At 40.9% G+C, this 19,818-nt stretch overlaps 2 protein-coding genes across 4 annotated transcripts in view; one reads left to right on the forward strand and one right to left on the reverse strand.

Annotated features, from left to right (window-relative positions):
- Positions 1-5,874, reverse strand: part of LOC126284739 (apoptosis regulatory protein Siva-like) — a 30,187-nt gene extending 24,313 nt beyond the window's left edge. The window contains exons 1-2 of the mRNA XM_049983879.1: positions 5,668-5,874; positions 5,404-5,573 (exon numbers count right to left, since the gene is read on the reverse strand). Of these exons, the coding sequence (XP_049839836.1) occupies positions 5,404-5,573; positions 5,668-5,785 (288 nt within the window). The 5' untranslated portion in view covers positions 5,786-5,874. The remainder of the gene's footprint in view (positions 1-5,403; positions 5,574-5,667) is intronic.
- Positions 5,875-5,883: 9 nt separating this feature from the next.
- LOC126284737 (codanin-1) overlaps positions 5,884-19,818 on the forward strand; it is a 157,654-nt gene continuing 143,719 nt past the window's right edge. For all 3 annotated transcript variants that reach the window (XM_049983875.1, XM_049983874.1, XM_049983876.1), the window contains exons 1-2: positions 5,884-6,180; positions 6,295-6,386. In XM_049983875.1, coding sequence (XP_049839832.1) covers positions 6,094-6,180; positions 6,295-6,386 — 179 coding nt within the window. In that variant the 5' untranslated portion in view covers positions 5,884-6,093. The remainder of the gene's footprint in view (positions 6,181-6,294; positions 6,387-19,818) is intronic.

Genomic DNA, 19,818 nt, shown 5'->3' on the forward strand with positions numbered 1-19,818 from the left:
TTTAAATAGATATCCTTTGCATTTATTTTTGGTGGTTGTAGGAGTTACAGTATTCAGCCTAGCAGCTATTGCCTTGTGGTTGCTAATCCCTGTATTCATCACGATACTCACTAATTGTCCAGGATTATTTGTGGCTAAGAGGTCAAGCATGCTTTTGCAACCATTTACGCTTCGAGTGGGCTCATGACCTAATTGTTCAAAATAATTTTCTGGGAAAGCATTCAGTACAATTTCGGATGACGTTTTATGCCTGCCGCCGGCTTTAAATGTATAATTTTTCCAGAATATCGAGTGTAGATTAAAGTCACCACCGACCATAATTATATGATTGGGGTACCTATTTGAAATGAGACTTATGTTTTCTTTGAACTGTTCAGCAACTATATCTTCTGAGTCAGGGGGTCGGTAAAATGACCCAATTAATAGTTTAGTCTTATTGTCAAGTAAAACCTCTACGCATACTATTTCGCACGAACTATCTACTTCAATTTCACAACAAGGCAAACTGCTTCTGACAGCAATTAATACTCCACCACCAATTGTATTTAATCTATCATTTCCGAACACTGTCAGATAGTTAGAAAAAATTTCTGCTGAACTTATTTCCAGCTTTCTGTACCTATAACTATTTGAGTTTCAGTGCTTTCTATAAGGGCTTGGAGCTCTGGTTCTTTTCCAACACAGCTACAACAATTTACAACTACAATACCGACCATGTCTACAACTAACTTGCGGGCTTTTACCTGCCCCCTTTTAGACGGATGCCTTTTCTGTGGTTCCCTAAGGCCTTCTAAAAACTGCCTATCCCTTCCACACAGCCCCTACAACCCATGTAGCCAGTTCCTGTGTGTAGAGGACTCCTGACTTACTAAGCAAAACCCGGAAACCCACCACATGATGGTGCAAGTCAAGGAATCTGCAGCCTACACGGTCACAGAACCACCTTAGCCTCTGATTCAGACCCTTCACTCGGCTCTGCACCAAAGGACCACAGTCAGTTCTATCGACGATGCTGCAGATGATGAGCTCTGCCTTAGTCTCACAAGCAAGACTGGCAGTCTTTTCAATTTCTGCTAGCCGCCCACAACCAGAGAGAATCTCCTCCGATGCAAAGCGACATACGTCATTGGTATCAACATGGACCACCATCTGCAGTTAGCTGCACCCTGTACTCTTCATGGCATCCGGAAGCAGCCTTTCGACATTCAGAATGATTCCCCCCAAGTATGCACACGGAGTGCACGCTGGCAGCCATGTTCCTAAGGGGCCCCATTAAGTGCCTAACGCTGGAGCTCCCAACTAACAGCAAACCCACCCTCTGTGAATGTCCAGATCTTGTGGGCTGTCCTTCAGGAGCATACAGGGAAGAAGAAGAAGAAGAAGAAGAACCTCAAATGCCGAACCAGGGCAAGGAGAGGCGAGGGTGAAAAAAGAAAGAAAAAAGGAACAAACAACAGTGGTGAGACTGTTCTGATGATAGCTACTGAAAATGCGGAACAAATTCCCAAAACTGCCCCAGACAAGTTGCCCAAGGAAGAGGAACAGGAACAGCACGAGGACACACATACAGCACGGAAGGGAAAAGATGCTGCATTGGCTGGGACCCTGTGGTAGCTAAGCATGAACCCACCAAAGAGCAGCGAGACCCCTGGAGTTGTTGCTAAAGTGAGATACTACTCTAGACTACACCGTCTTCTCAAAAATTTTGGAAAATGATGTCAGCAGTGAAATTGTTCCCTAGTTATTGACATCTCTCTTGTCGCCTTTCTTAAAGAGTGATTTGACAACAGCATATTATAGTCTCTCTGGAAAAATACCATGAGTTAGTCAAGTATCACATATCTCATGTAACACTGGGCTTTTTACATGGGAATGAACCTTTATTACTTTATTGGAAACACCATCAAAACCAGATGAGCTTTTATTTTTGAGGGATTTTATAATTTTCTTATTTTAACCAAAACATCCAGAAATTGGTTAAACAGAAGAATGATGGCTCGGTGGGACATTCTGTCTATCGTATGCCCACTCACACTGATTTGTACTTGCAATCTTCAAGTTGCCATCACCCATCCCTTACCACGAGTGTGCTTAAAACCCTTGTGCACAGGGCACATATGGTGTTGGATGCAGAGAACTGCCTAAGTAACTTGCGCATTTAAGGACGGTGTTCAGAGACAATGGATACTCGATCCAGCAAATTAACAGCGCCTTCTCAACTAAAGCCAGGAACTGGGAAGTGGATAAAGAGGAGAATGCAGCAACCAAGTCCCTAGCTTTTCTTCCTTTCTTGGAAATATCTACTTCAAGATAGCGAGGATTCTTAATAATTTTCATGTGAAAGTGGTTTTTCGTCTACCTTCTAAGGTTTCGGATTTGCTGGGACCGGTGAAGGATGATTTATTACTGCAAAAGGCGGGAATTCACAAAATACCGCGACAATGTGGGATAGCCTATATAGGACAGACAACGCGTACAGTGGAAGAGCGTTGTACAGAACATCAATGTTGCACTCTTCTACTGCAACCCAGTAAGTCTGTAGTTGCGGAACATTGTATTTCTAACAGACATTCAATGGAGTACCAGAAAACTTCGATTTTGGCCACAGCAAGTTCCTGGGACTCCATTATCAAAGAATACGTTGAAATACCCATTGCGGGAAATCTAATGAACCGTGACAGTTGTTACCAATTGAATAACTCACGGAATCCCATCATCTCCGAAATTTGTTCGAGACAAAGACACCAGAAGACTTTGATAGTTGCGGCCAGCGACAATACCGACAGCAACTGAGTATTGCAGTTCCACCAGCGAGGGCACTGTCGCTGGGCGGTGTGGCCCTTCTGTCTCTGCGACTGCAACAGGTGTGGCAGTACTATTAGCACACTATATAAGACGGAGCGGAGAACGTCTTCATCAATCCTCGTTCAGCTCACCTGAAGATGGCTGGCAGTTGTCCAGCCGAAATATCGTGCATTGAAGTTTATGACGACCGGCTGCAAGCCCGAAATCATTTGAACAGTGCTTCATCCAGAGGCTGCAGTCGTGTGTGAAAGTAGCGTGTGCGTGTGTCGGCTATTATCAATTAAGGCCTTGCTGCCCGAAAGCTTATATTTCGACAGTCTTTTTGTTGTGCCTTTCTGTGACTCACCATCTCTACTATATGGTGAGTAGAATTTTCCTTTTCATAAAATTGTTACATATTTTATAAATTCACAGTTGAAGCCTAGAGGGTGTGTACTGTAAACTGGGGCAACTTTGGCCACTTTTTGAATAAGAACACCTTTGGCACTCTAGCAAGTCCCTGGATCATCCAATAGAGGTGCCAATGCTTTCACTGGACAAGACAACAATGAATGAAGCATTTGGTGCCCGTTTTACATTTATTCATTGTTTCCTGGTCTTTGTCAGCGCTTTTTCTTTCAACTTGTGAAACACACATTTTCTGTACTCTACAAAGTTTCTTGGATTCAATGGGGAAGCAGATTTCACACTTTAACTTACCTGGTGATGACTGGTACTATTCTTTTGTGAAATAATGTGAAGATTTTCTTCACATAAGTGCTAAAATATTCCCCATTTAGAGCTAGCACTCGAATAAATCAGCTTAAAGCATACTTTAGTCACTTGAAAGACTCGTTAGAAGGAACTACTCCATCCCACATATTCAATTATGACAATACAAATTTGACCGATCATATGGGGTAAAAATATTATTTCATAGGAGATGTAACTATCCAGAAAAAGTTATAAACTCTACCAAAGCTATTGTGTCTTTAAGGTTTGCGGCTTCGGCATAAGAAGAACTGCTTCCTCCTTTCATGGTTTATCATTCAAAGCAGTTATCGGAGTTGTGGATTTTTAGGAGGACTGAAAGGAACAAAATATTGCAATACAGCAAATGGGTGGTTTGATGCTCTGCATTTTGGAAAGTGGTTTATGTTGTTGTGGCATGGGCAAAAAATCTATCTGGCCCCAAATGTTTAAAAAGAGACACTCTTAGTAACCGTGTGAATATAAGCGTAATCAAGGCATGCAGAACTCATGACATTCATTTTGTGCTCTTGTCGCCAGCCTCCACTCATCCGTGTCAACCTCTGGATGTTTCAGTCTTTGCTCCCTGTAATAGGAAATGGAGATCCATACTGTCAGTTTACAAGATGAGAAACTAATTAGTTCCAAGTCACTTGAAAAAAAACAACATTTCCCAAACAGTTGTCAAAACTTCTCATTGCTTTGAACAAAGGAGAGAAAATGAAAGCGACCATCATATCTGGGTTCAAGAAATGTGTCATTGTGCCACTAAATGCAGAAGAATTTTGTTCTAGAATCCCAGATGCAGAAAGAGCTAATGGTAACTGTACACCTACCAGAATTGGTGATTCACTCATGAATTATCCTCAAGCCTGTCACAGAAGTTATAGCCAGAGTCCATTGAAGAGGAGATGAATGAAGGGGGAGAGCTCTTGCAGCACCTGGAGAAGCTGTTGACGAATCACACTTGGTGAACCACCAACCTCTTCTGAGTGCCTCTGTAATGAAACAAACTGAGAGGACTTGTAGAATGAAGAACACTCAGAAGAATAACTGTCACAGCAGCAATGAATCTGACTGTGCTTTTTCTCTACATGACATACCTGACTCTGAACCTGAACAATATGGAGAACACATGGAAGAAATAGGTAGTCAGGAATTAGTTGATCTCACTTTTTACTGTGAAGAGGATCGTAACTCAGCCATTCGTGCACATAATGAAATTTATCTCACAAATGGCCCGGATCTTACAAAACTAGACGCTGGAATGTTTGTTGCAGTAACATTCCTGACAAAAAAGGTGTAACACATTTTGTAAACTTATTCAGTTCTACAGAGACAGGCAGTTTGAAGGTGTCATACCTTCATACAACAGACATGGGGAAAAGTCTTTACTTTCCAGATGTGGCAGATCACGCATCCCTAGATGTGAAAAGACATTGTGTGTGTGTGTGTGTGTGTGTGTGTGTGTGTGTGTGTGTGTGTGTGTGTGTGTGTGTGTGTGTGTGTGTGTGTGTGTGTGTGTGTAATCAAAGCTAAAGCAAATTATTCTTTTCTGATGAAAAAATTAAACTTTTCTTTTAACTTGCAGTTATGATTAAATGAGTTTAACTATTAAAAAATCTGAAAGTCAATTTTAAATCATGCTCATCCATTAGTTAACATTATTTAAATAGTACATGTATTTCACTGTAGACCCAGTAATATATTTTAAGGAACTTTGAATTAGTTCCATGTGTATAGTAGATGGAAATAATTACAACCTGTCGTTGACAGGCGGGAATCCGTCCGCTAATACACGGTACACATCTCGAATTTTCATCAAATGAGATGGGACTTATAATGTGTTTGTAGATTTTAAAAAGTTACCTCAATTTTCCCATATGTCTGTAACCGACAGCTACTGGTTAGAAACAATTGTTTATAGGAGTCATGTACGCTATGCGTACAATCTTGCACCCCATTGTTTTTTTCATGGGCTGCGTTCAATTTATCAGTAAACTGCTTGGCTCCCTTATACAACAGGGCAATCGTTTTATCTGTAAAAAAATAATGGTGATTATTAATAGCTCAAATCGCCGGGCACTGTCACCTGCACTCACGTCAGAACAGACTCAGAAACATATCAATTACCTTGTACCTGTTTCATGTGGTTTTTCATTAGGACGCCCGAGTTCACTTCTTTTTCGCTAACATGAATTTTTTGCTGTGGGAAGAAATCAAAATCGAATGGACACACTCTTTTCGGCATTGTCTGCCAATATTGCGATTACAACATTTACAAACACACACTTCAAAATTTCGCCGCCAATGACGCTTCTGTCCTGTTTTTCGCGGGAATTCCAGAGATTTCATGTCCAAAGAATTATAGGAGCTGTTTAATGCAAAGATTAAAATTAGAAGCGCCGTGAGGGAAAAAAAAAGTATTTGGTTAACACAGATGTGAACATAGTACTACATATACTTAAATAACACATGTACTTTCAAGGTTTTTATTTTTCACCGAAGTCTGCATGTGCCACTGTAGTATTAAAACAATCGTCATATGAATAAGAAGGGATGGCGGCGGAAATATTGAATGAAGTTTTAGCCGGGAATGTTGTTGTGGAGGATGTAATTGCCTGGTTGACATTAAGAGACTGTAGTGTTAGTAATTTAATTTTCTTTTTCAAATAATGAGTCATGTGTTCATGTATTTAGTGTCGAATAACATATTGCGAAGATGATCCTAAACGGTTGTAACTAGTTTTGTTTTTGTAGGGACAATCGTCATCGACGCTGCAAGAGACAAAATGCACGAGAGGAGCATTTATTCTACACTTTCTAAATTATTTGAGGGAAGAGACATCGAGGTCCGTAAATACGCAATTAATATCAATGCTTAAGAGGTTGTCGTGCATGGTAAACAGAAAATGAATACTGCTGAAAGCAAAGAATGTTTGTCTTCAGGGATCACCTACAAGTCAAACGTTTTCACTGTATATTAACCATAATGCTTCAAAAGTGTCATTCATTGCATGATAGTAATAAAATGTTGACAGATCTTTCTTTCTTGCGTTGTCTCACAGTATTCCACTCTTTTAGAAGTATAATGTATAACTGCTAACAGAGGAGGCTATACAGATAAAAGCATGTGAAAGGCATAGTGATGTGCTACTGTGTGTTAACTTACTCAAAAGACGTCACATGTTTAGAAGGTTTCTGGTTTAATAAGCATTTTAACATAAAAATGGTTGCGTGGGATTTATTTCCGCTATCATGAGATTGCTTTATTTCTTTTTTGCCTGCTGTCTTCATATGTTATCCTTATATCTTGATATGCACATTAGTTAGACCTAAATGAATCATTGCTGTAAATTTTATGCTTGTTGATTATCATCTGAAATTTGAACACACATGGTTTTAGTGCAGTAAAGATATGCTGCTTTTATGCCTTCAAATTATGCAACTGAATTTCTACCTGCTGCTGTGCTGCAATAAATGTCTTCAAAACACAGTGGGTGTAGGGTTGTTTGCTTTCCACATGAAACAGTAATTTCAGTTGATTATACACACATCAATGTTGGATCCTAGCATATAGCTATTTCTAATGTAGTCCAAAATTCTACATTAAAGTTTCAAATAAGTATTTTGACAGCCATTTGGGAAGTTCATCATTACGTTGGCTGAAATGGTAGACAATTTGTCTCTTACTGAATGGTTTTTTGGTGGTTGCTTGTCTGTCATTTTTGTTCTGTTTATGTTATAGTCTATTTTCTCTGTATTGTTTAATAACAGGACATATGTGTCTATGGCAAGTTTAAATATTTTGTGGGTAAAATTTTATTTACAGCAGCTGCGGCATAATGTACTGATGTTGGCGGTGTGCAGTTGATCTGGACGAGCACACTGATTAATTGGGCCAGTGTTTCTAAATTAATTTGTGGGAGGTCGTAAGTGTATCATTGTTACGAATAAATGTTAAGTCACCTACCTTCTCCTGTGATTTAATTGAAATACATTGATTCACTTCCTCAGTGTGCTTGTGAAGATAGATTGCGCATTGTCAACATTAGCACACTATGCCGCCACTGCTGTAAGTAAAATGTAATGGATAGTTCTTTGTAGCGTTCATTACTAGGCCTATATGTTTTTTACTAATAGGGGTTAGTAAATAATATCAGTGGCACACCACCAAATTGGTGTTGTATTTATCTTACTGCCATGTAGGTTCATGTTGTAAAGACAGCAGAGAACAAATGCCCAAGCTCCAGATAATTATTGGATATAGATTCTGCCTGTAATGCAAACACACTGTGTTTTCTTGCTACCCCAACATGTTCCAGCACCTCTGTGCCACCCTCAGTGGGTTTTGTTTTACTGAAAACAGTAAAAAGGTATCCCAATTTTGGGTGTAACTGATCTAACAAAATTAGGCCTAAAGACAGGTTTTGTTCTTACCGTGATTTTACATTATATGCTTTTGCAGGACCATCTATATGGTGCCCAGCACTAATAACTTGTCATCTGCAAATCAAACGATATAAATGTGATTTTTATCAGTGAGTTACCACATTCCTTGAAAATATGTTAATGTACTTTGTGAAATTTTGGTTTGTCAAACGTCTTTTCAGTCTGGATAATGTAGTTGTAAATTTTAGTTTAGAGGACAAAATTTTATCAGCAAAGCTAGAACTGTGTACTCTTGAAATAAGAAGAGAGAAGTGCAGGTTATATCTTGTTAGAAGGTATAAATGGAAATAAACTTAACATAATTTGAATAGTCCTCTCTGTTTAGCAAGATCACTGAATACAGTAGGCGCATTGGGCTTGTAGGAGTTAATAATGAACCAGCTGTATCATTTGACATAGGCTATAGCTAACATTTTGATCAGTGGAAAAGTAGCTGATGGAGAGTTTTGTGATATCATGATCATGTTTCAAATCGAATTAAATTGAGAATTAGCTTTACAGGTTAGTACAGTTCAATTTGTGACAGCAACAGTGTCTTGCACATTGATTCTGTGTATGTTATTTCACAGGCATCTGCAAACTTATAGCAGTTCTAAACCACATACTTCAGAACTTTGCTAGGTGTCACACTTTCCTGAAATCAGCTTAGATGCATTCTGTTACAAATGCTACTGGCTTCCTCTGAAGGAGATATCGAGGTGGTAAGGTAATTACCACGCTCCTCTCTGCTAATCATCAATACTTTTATTACATGACAAACATACAGGTCAAAGACTAGGTGGGAACTGAGGTCCTGGAAGTATACAAAACAAAGATCAACTCAAAGACATAATACACATATGATGATCTGGCCTATCTGTGGATCGATTCCACATAGCCCCCCCCCCCCCCCCCCCCTGCAGTATGGAGTACATACCCTAAGGCGGAGGGGGAGTGGCGAGAGTTTAAGTGGGTTGCAGTGAGTTCCTTCGTATCTAATGGCTCGTCCGGTGCCGGAGCGCTGGTGTGGAAGGGTGTTGTCGGCAGGGAACCTAATGATCACCTTTCCACTTGGCCTAACATAAGCATGTAGCTTGCCACACATAGCACTTAGAGAGATTTTGAAAATCTTCATTCCACGTTGTGACGCACCACCTAATGAGTCAAACGAATCATCACACATAATCAGCACTAATGCTGTATCACCACTAACAACGACAGATAAACCACAAAAGTCACTAGGATGAACGTGGGTAGAGAGCTTGTAAGTGGCGCCTGGTAACGGAGAGGTAGCTGAGCCGGTGGGGTGGGGAAACCGTAGCACGATGAGGGCGGTGTCCTGCGAGTAGGTGTCTGAGTGTCAGACGGTGAGGTCTGAGTGGGCGTGGCAGGAACCTGCGGGCTGCACTGGTTAGAAGAGCAGCCCGGTGTGCTGTCTCATGTTATATTAGAGCCCTGGGAGCTGGGGCCTCTGCTATCGGAGTCGGGAGGCAGAAATCCCCAGAATGAGTGTGGACTCGTTGATGCGGCCAGTATAGGCATGAGTTTATTCAAATCGTGAGCAGAGGAAGGAGGCCGAGAGTGGCTAGAGAGTGAGGTCTCTTCACTGGTGGGTGAGGTAAGGGAAAACTCGACGCGAGCAGGTTTAACCCTGTTGAGGGAGACAGTAGTTACTGAGCTCTTAATTTCAATGTCCATTGTGTTTCTGGGTCGTTTGATAACTCTGTACGGGCCTGTGTAAATGGGCTGTAACAGGGCTTTTACAGTGTTGTCGCGAAGGAACACAAATTCGCAAGTGTCAAGTGCCTTGGGAACATATGTGTGCAGTGGAGTGTGGCTGGAAGGGGGCGGGGGTTGAAGCTTGTTACAATGTAACCTCACCCGTTCTACCAAGGATGGCAGTTTGGACGGTTTGTCGACTGGAGTAGGAGCAACAAGTTTGTCTGGCAGTGTAAGGGACTGGCCTGAACTCGGCTACTGAGCCTTTAAGGTCTTCCTTGAAAGTGATCCGCAAACCGAGTAAGACGAATGGCAGGGCTTCCGTCCAAAGGAGGCCATGGCAAATTAGGACCGTCTTAAGTGTCCTATGCCAATGTTCCACGAGGCCGTTGGTTTGGGGGTGATATGCTGTTGAATGAATTTTCTTGATGCCGCACAGCCTACATAATTCAGAAAACAAGGTAGACTCAAATTGACGGCCTTGGTCAGTTGTCAGGTAAACAGGGCAGCCAAAGCGCGAAATCCAAGTGTCTATGAAGGATCATGCCACTGATTCGGATGTAATATTGGGTAGCGGGGCAGCTTCCACCCAACGAGAGGTTTTGTCTAAAATAGATAGCACGTGTCTGTAACCCTCAGAGGGGGTGAGGGGCACACCAAGTCGATGTGAACGTGCTGGAAGTGACTGGGAGGAGCGGTGAAGCTGCCTTGTGGGGGCAATGTGTGCCACGAAACTTTATTTTGTTGGCACGGAATGCAGGCACGGCCCAGTCTTGGCAGACGCAACGCACGTTGTGCCAGACGAAGCGCTCTGAAATAAGTCTAGTAGAGGCTCTCACACCTGGATGAGCTAGGTTGTGTAATTTGTGGAACACTTGCCTCTGTAGAGGTTTGGGTATGAAGGGACAAACCTCTCCTATGGTACCCGGAAAGGTGGATCGCACAGGTTTGAGTGACGAGCTGTGATTGTAAATAAGGTCCATAGTGTCAGTGTCAGCAGACTGCAGTTGAGGCACCATGTTCAAAACCACTGCACCTGACGAAGTCCCTGGGTTCTCGAGGCTATTGGACTGCGGAAATTCACGTCGGGCTGTTGTTGGTGAAAACCGGGCGGTGGTGGCATGTTGTAGAAGGCCATTGTGTAGTAGACAAAGGTCCACGCAGAACGCGGAAGCTAGCGCGGTAGTCACTTTGTACTCAGTTCCACGGATTATTTGAACTTCGGGGTCACCACTGAAGGAGATATCAAGGTGGTAAGGTAATGACCACAGTTCTCTCTTTTAATCATCAATACTTTTATTATACGACAAACGTACAGGTCGAAGACTAGGCAGGAACTGAGGTCCCAGAAGTATACAAAACAAAGATCAACTCGAAGACGTAATACACATATGATGTTTTGGCCTATCGATCCATGGATCGACACCACACCTTCTTCAGATTAAAGATTATACCACATCTCTAATGATCTTGACATCATGACATGTTAAATTATCATCCTCCTTTGTGTAAATGGGAATGACGCTGTTCTGACTTTTTTTCCCTCTTTATTCTCAGAGTGCATGGTGCTCATTAGTGTAAGATGTGAAATCCTCCCCACAGATGGGACTATTAAAATCCTTGCTGTCAACTGCTGAAGCATTCATATCAAAGAGCCAAAGTATGAGGCACTTAAAAAAAGCAGTGGAGCTCAAAAAGCTGGCAAAATCCAAAATTGACTTCTGCAAGATTTTGAGATAAATCTAGTTGTATATTGAAAGGATAGGCTAATGTAAAATTTAGGTAATGTATTTGTCACAGTACACAAAAAACTCAAATCCAATGAGATAGAAATTGAAGCTACTTGCAAGATTGTTTGAGCAAGACTCAGTATCAAGAGTGAGCATAAACTCGTATGAGCCTTTCCATCAAAGCCAGACACACTCACAGATGTAATCAAAATCATTAGGAAAAACATCAGCTCATTAGTACATATGTTCCCCAGTCATTCTGTCATAATTGGAGACTTCAGGCATCCAATAGTTGACTGAGATAATTACTTTTTTGTTAGTGGTGGGCTTTACAAGGCATCCTGTGAAACACCTTACCTAATCTAATCCAAAGGCCGTAAATTCAACTAAATACCTAGGAATTACAATTGCAAACAATTTAAATTGGAAAGAATACACGAAAATGTAACAGATCTACTAAAGAGATTGCCTACACTATTTTTGTCCATCCTCTCGGATTACTGCTGTGTGGTCTCTTGGACCCTTACTTGACACGATTAACAGAGTACAACTAGAAAGTTCAGAGAAGAGCAGTATGTTTTGTATTATTGTGAAATAGGGGAGAGAATGTCATGAACACGATACTGGATTTGGAATGAACACTATTAAAACAAAGGTGTTTTTCATTGTGGTGGAATCTTCTCACAAAATTTAAGTTGCAAATCTCTAAATGTGAAAATATTATGTTGACACTAACCTACATAGGGAGAAATGATCATCATAATAAAATAAGGGAAATCAGAGCTTGCTCAGAAAGATATAGGTGTTCATTTTTTCCTTATGCTGTTAGAGATTGAAATAATAGAGAATTATTGTGGAGGTGGTTCGATAAATGGACTTCCAGGCACTTAAGTGTGATTTGCATAGTATCCATGTACTGTAGATGTAGATGAAAACAGATACACTGATGGAAAAAAATTGCAACACGAAGGAGGAGTTGTGCACCATAAATGAAAGTAGATAGGTGTGTTTCTACACCCGATAGATTATGTCTATTCAGATTTCATGCCAGTTGCATAAGAGTTACGCTGGTAGTGCCACAGTGAAGATGCAAATCAGGTTGGCTTCAAATACTCACTGTAACAGTTGTGAGCATTAGTTACCTTTGAAATTGGACATCGTGAGTTAATGTTAATTGAGAATCCTGTAAGGTGACAAAAGATGCCCATATTAACACCTCACTGAGTTTGAACACTGTCATGTAGTAGGGCTACAGGAAGATCAATGTTCCTCCTACAATATTGCAGAAAGACTTGTCGGGAATGTAGCGATTGCACATGATTGCTGGCAGCAGTGGACATGAGAATGTCGCAAGAAGACGGCAGAAGCTCTGGATGGCCATATGGCAGTGCCGAAAGGGAAGACCATAATGTTGGCTTATGCCACTGCACGTCATACTGCATCTGCGACAGCAATTTGAGCAGCAGTTGCCACAACAGTTACATAACAAACTGCTATGAATCAATTACTTCAAGGACAAGCTATGAACCAGATGCCCTGTTGCTTGCATTCCACTGACCGCAAATTGCTACCATTTGTGATTTCAATGGTGTCATGTAAGAGCCTATTCAAAGGCAGGGTGGAGGTCAGTTGTGTATTTTGACGAAAGCTGGTTCAGCCTCAGTGTCAGCCTCAGTGTTGTCTAGAAGAAAGCCAATTGAGGCCAACTTGTGTGTGTATTAGACACACTGGACCCACACCTGGAGTTATGGCCTGGGGTGCAATTTTGTATGACAGCAGGAACACTCCTGTGATTATCCTGCACACACTGACTGTGAATTTGTACACCAGTCTGGTTATTGGACATGTTGTGCTGCTGCTACTAAACTGTGTTCCACAGGATGTTTTGCAATGGGATAATACTGGTCAACATACCTCTGTTGTTTCCCAACATGCTTCACAGTGTGTTGACATGTTGCCATGGACTACTTGATCACCAGATCTGTTTCCAGTTGAGCACGTACGGGTCATCATTGGACAACAACTCTAGCATCTTTCACAAAGAGCATTAACTGTCCCTCTTTTGACCGACCAAGTGCAACAGGCGTGCAATTTCACCCCATTGACTGACATCTGGCACCTGTACAACACAATGCATGCATATTTGCATTTCACATTTACAATGACTTATCTTGCACTTACATTAATCTGTAATCTTGCAATGTTAATCACTTAAACATATTACCTGGACAAAGATATTTTCAAAATTTTATTACTCCACGTTAATTACTTTTTGGTGTTGCAATTTTTGCTGTCAGTGTATGCTGGATCTGATGGTAACAAATAAATGTGACTTCTTCAAGCATGTCCATTACGAAACTGTTATCAGTGACTATGAGACATAACACAGGGTATAACAGTATACATCAGTGGTTGTCAACCTAATCCCGACTCTCCACCAGCGGGTGTGCCATCTGTCATGCTGGGTGGGAGGATTATAGAAAAATGTTCATTAGGTTTTCATAAAATGTTGAGAAAGTATATGTTAAGTAATGACTGTTATGTATCTGCTTTAACTTGCTGTAATTCTGCTTTTATAAATTTTACAAAATAAAGCTGTTTCCCTTCTTTATAAACCAGAACTGCTGTTAACTGTGGGCGATTAGAAAATTTTACTACTAACAGTGATATAAAAGTTGGTGGTAGGTAAGAAAGAGTGACTACTCATGGCATAGATAAAGGAAAAGCACTTGGCAGTTGAAAGAGCAAAGCCTGAAACCTTCAATGTCTGCAGTAGCAGAATCTCATGGAAAGATCTCCAACAAATCCAAAGTAATTCTGGTTGCAGTCTAAAGGCTTCAGTGGCATCAAAGTTAGTGTCCAGATACCTGAGTATGACACAGGAACTGGAACTGAGAGTACCAAATCGAAAGCAGAATTGCTGAACTCTATCGTCAAATGTTTCTGTACCATGGAAAATTCAGGAGTAGTGCCCCAGTTTAATTTTCACACCATTGAAATATCTCTGACACAAATATTAGTGCCAGGGCCATTGAAAAACAACTGAATTTGCTGAAATTGAATAAAGCTACAAGTATGATGGAAAATCTATCAGATTCTACAGAGAAGTTGTGTATAAATGAGCTCCTCTATTACTTGTAATGTACCAGAAATCCATCAAACTACCAACTTTGACCATCTGTAGGAAGCAAGCACATGTTGCATCTAGCTGTTGCAGAACCACAAAACATAATTTGAGCTTGAGTGTAATTAGATATCTTGAACAAAATGACCCTCTTCATGGAATGATGACATAGGCTAACTCTTAGGTAAATAAGGTGGCAGACATCAATTCATTGATAAAACACTGGGAAAAGACAATAAGTTTGCAAAGATGACATTACATAAAATTAAAAAAAAAAAAAAAGTCATGTGGTCCATCTTAGAATATTGCACAAATGTGTGGTCCCATACCAGATAGGACTAATGGAGGACACTCAATGTATACAAAGAACAGTGCATGAATGATCACAAATGTGTTTCACCCATAGCAGATACCAACTATGCTCTGAAAGTGAACCTACAAAGTTTTGAAAACCAGTATTAAATGAGGAATGCACTAAAGCCCCACACACGATATTCACATAGGGACTGTAAAGACAAGATTAGACTAATTACCGTTCACACAGAAGCATTTAAACAACCATTTTTCATTGGCTATGTATCCAAAAGGAACAGGAAGGCACCTCAATATCTTCTGCTGTGTGCTTTTCAATTGTTTGCAGAGTATCAGTACAGGTGTTGGTGTAGAACTCACACTGGCTACTATTTCTTGTCAGAATATTGCGAAATCTAAAACTTAAGGGCACTGTTTGATGTAATGTTGTGAATACTGAATGGGAGTTTTACCCAGGAGGAATGGCATTCAGATTAATTTTGCGATGTTCCTATCTATCACCTCTTTATAAAATTTAAGATAAATTGTTTTACTTTCCCTTTGTGCTGCATTGTGTGATCACAGTGTATGCTAGCACCTAACTTCTTTCTTGCGCACGTCAAAGATTATGTCTTTACCTACTGATACTCTGAACTGTGTCAGCACTTCGGAATATGCGAGAAGTCACTAAGGTCACAGTAGAGAATAACTAATAAATAATGTATATTACTGTGGTTAGCAGGTTTGAGGGCAGATAAGCGTAAAGAAGAGGGATGGCAGATGTGACTGGATGAGGTGGATTTAGTGGGTGTGAACAGGGATATAATTGAGAAAGTGTGGGGCTTGCGGAGGGGTTCATAGTTAGAGATGTAAGATCATGTGGCACCGGAAAAGTGCGGGAGATAATACGCAAAAATACAGTAACTGACACAGGAAAGGTATAGGCTTAATCATATCGGCGGGAGTAATGTGGAACATAAGATGCTGCACCGACAATCAGTGTGGTCTTGAGGCCGTCTGTTGCCCGCGACCAAGTCGGTTGATACAGTGTGGCTCATAAGTAGAGTGTGCCCTATGTAAAAGAAAATAGTCACAAAGGAAAACAGCACAGGGTTAGGATTGAAGAAAAGCTGTCAGGCAAAAATCAAACAATGGAAAATCCAGGATGTAATGTAACAATACCAGAGAAGGAAAATTGCTACTCACCATATAGCGGAGCTGCTGAGTCGCAATAGGCACAATAAAAAGATTCACACACTTTTAGCTTTCGGCCATTAAGGCCTTTGTCAACAGTAGACACGCACACACACACACACACACACACACGCGCACACACACACTCACGCAAACACAACTTGCACGCAACTTACTCTGCAGTCTCAGAGAGCTGAAACTACACTGTGAGCAGGCTGGATTTTCCATTCTTTGTTTAGTGTTAAAACAGTGAAATTTTTACTGAATATGTATAATATATCTGCCTGTATTTACAAGTAAAATGAACAAAATGCCTTCTACAGATTTGAAGTTTTTTGTTCTTTTACTAATAAAATTTCCACTTTTTAAAAATGGATTAATTATTATAAAACAGTTTCCGTCAGGTTGGTGGTCCTCAATTTACTTGTAATAACCTATTACCATCCTGAGTAGAAATTGATCAAATTTGAGATTTCTAGCCCAATTAGTTTCGAAAATAATGGCACGTGAAAGTCAAAGAACGTAGTTTTGAGAAAAATTAATTGGCTTAGTATTGCAATTTTAGTATAGTTCTTCTCTTGGTCCCTCTTGTTTTCTTTCTAGTTTCTTTTATATATTTTAAATTAGTAATTCTTGCTTTATGGATTCTCTCGTATCTATTTGCACCAAGGATTTTGCAATTTTCCATTAGATTTTTTTCCCAAAACATCCAGTTTTCTGGTTACATTATCATAGAAGCATAAAATATCATCATAAACACAAAATTTGAGGGTTGTAATCCGAACAAATACAGTTTCTGGTCGCTGGGGTCCAAATGACAGAATTCACATATTCATTTAAATTTTGCATTTTCATACAAAGACATTTATCCAACAAAGTATCTTTACAAAGATCTCTAAATATGGGTTTAATTTCGTTCATTACTGCTGCAGGTAAAGAATGTTTGTGGTCATATGTTGCACTTCTCCTATACTTGCTCGAAGGGTCAGGATCTTTAAGGCAAAGACAGTGCTAAGGATTTTTATTTGTGCAAATGGAAAGCTTGTGGAAAGCCCACACACTTTATATATATATATATAAAAAAAATCGCAACAGGCAACATTTTTGCTTATGCCCGAGCCATAATAATTCTGTAATCTCTTTATATTAAACATTTGTCAGGTGACCTTTAGCACCTATCTTTTCACCATCTTCCAGTACTACTTTTAACTTCCTTTTTAGTGAAGACAATTGATCAGAACGGTGAGTATCAGTAGTAGGTACAGAGCAAGAAACCTTGACGTGATAAAACTATAGAAGCAGGAAATAATGTACAAGGAATAAAAGAAACCAGAAGCATTATCTCTCCAGTGTCCAAAAAAGGAGGCATGGCATTTAAATGCCAGATCACACAGTGTCAGGAAAACCATCATAACTCACAAAAAACTTTTATTTATATGAAACAGAAGCTGTTTTACGCAGTTAACAGTTGGCATTTGAAATACACAAAAATCTAAATATCAATTTTTTGAGGCCGTTTGCCTTCTGTATTCCCTTCATGAATAATAAATAAATTTTTGCAAAGTAAAATGTGCTTTAAGAATTTTGTAGATCGTAGCTGTCACAGTGATTATTGCAATGGGCTCGTACTGAGGAAAGCATTATTGAAATCTGTGAATAATCTTCTATTATAACTATAAATATTATCAGGCATTTGTTAGGATTATTTGTTTAGTAATGAAGAAAGGAATATCATGTGAAACATATAAGACACAAATCCATTTTCTCCTAAACAGCGCTTAATCCAGCTCAAATTCACTAAAGTGAAATGGCTAGAGAAAGAATTGAAAACTTAACTAGTTAAAAGTGTGTCATATTTTGACGTGCAGGAAGCAAATGTTTCTCATGTTTACAGGATACTTTCCCATCAACAACAGTACAGCTATCTATTAGAGCTAACTTTCGGTGACCATCTTGTTTCTGTCAGACTTCTCTTCTTTGTTGCAAAGCTATGCAGTATATTATCTGTGGCTATTTTGTTATATTATATTTACTGTGACTTCTTAACAGTTAACTAGAGTTTCTATAGTAGGAAAGTTGTGGTAGAATGTAAATAATTTAGGAGTAAAGAATACCACTCAGTCCTGTGCCCTACATAGTGCTGGCTGGATGCTCAGTGCAGTTTAGCAGGTGAACTAGGTGGAGTGGATGTGCCAGGTGAGATGGGTAGGAGGGGGGGAGAGAGAGAGAGAGAGAGAGAGAGAGAGAGAGAGAGAGAGAGAGCAGCATTCAAGAAGAGGGTTAGGGGTGGGTAGCCACCAGCTTCAAGGGAGGCAGCCAGTTTGCTGGTTATGAATGCAGTTGGGAGGAGTGGTATGTTTATGGGCTAGGCATATGATACACAACTGCTGGAGGCAGTGTGTAATTGCACACAATAAAGATGACGGAAATCACTTCAGTAATCATATCCCTGAGGAAGACCCAAGTACAAGACCTGCCCGATTCACCCTCTGCCCTCCCTCCCCACCCCCCCACCCCCTATACCCCAGTCTGATCACAGGGCTGTCCGATCTCATCACATGCCCATGACGGGCAGGGCCACCTTTGAAAGCAGCCAAGTCGTATATCAAGCCTGCTGCAGTCACTGCACAGCTTGTTATCTCGGTATGACAACCTAGCAGCAGTCCACCAGATTGAATGACCACTGTCAAAATGTGGGCAAAAACAAAGCTGACCATCCAATAGCACAACGTGCAGCTGAATGCAACATACTCAATTTCCATGCCTGCTTCACAATCCGGACCATCTGGATGCTTTGCGTGACCTCCAGCTTCTTGGGACTATACAGATGGGAGTTATCCTTCGAACACATCCTTCACTTCCATAATCCTCCTGCCCTCAATTTCCATTAACCTACCATTCCCACACCATCCACCCAACAGTTTTTCCTTTCCTCTGTCCTGTCACCCCCTCCCAGTTCGTGTCACCTTCATTGTGTGCCATTCCCCTCCAGCTCTGGCCCGGGGACTGGGTGTCTGTGTTGTCCTCATGATTTCATTACCATCATCATCATTCGTGACAGGGACTTGATTGGACTGTGCAAAAATTGGACTGTGTCAAAACGGACTATGTACAGGCACTGATGACTGCGCAGTTGAGCTCCCAACAAACCAAAAATCATCATCGTCATAATCATCATCCAGCTCTGGCAGACATGCATCACGTGTCTAGCCCATACACCTGGCTCCCCTCTCTCTTCCTCGTTCCTCTCTCTCTCTCTCTCTCTCTCTCTCTCTCTCTCTCTCTCTCTCTCTCTCTCTAAAAGACTGTCGCACAGTTAGCTTTCGGCCAACAAGGCCATTGGGTGGGGATAAGGAGGAGGCTGGGGCAGGGACTGGAAGGGGTGGGGGTTGGTAGATTACTGCAGGGTGAGGTGGAGAGTGGGGCAGCTAGATGCATTGACAGATTAGGAGGAGGGCAGAGGGGGGGGGGGGGGGGAGGAGGCTTAGCAGAAAAAGAGAGAAGTAAAGAGACTGGGTGCATTGATGGAATAGAGGGCTGTGTGATGATAGAATGGGAACAGGGAAGAGGCTACATGGGTAAGGACAATGACCTACGAAGGTTGAGACCAGGAGGGTTACAGAAACGTAAGATATACGGCAGAGAGAGTTCCCACCTGCGCAATTCAGAAAAGCTGGTGTTGGGAAGAATCCAGGTGGGACAGGCAGTGAAGCAGTCATTGAAATGAATGATGTCATGTTGGACGGCGTGCTCAGCAACAGGGTGGTCCAGTTATTTCTTAGCCACTGTTTGTCG

The sequence above is a fragment of the Schistocerca gregaria genome, chromosome 8, assembly GCF_023897955.1.
Source record: "Schistocerca gregaria isolate iqSchGreg1 chromosome 8, iqSchGreg1.2, whole genome shotgun sequence".
NCBI classification, from domain to species: Eukaryota; Metazoa; Arthropoda; class Insecta; order Orthoptera; family Acrididae; genus Schistocerca; species Schistocerca gregaria.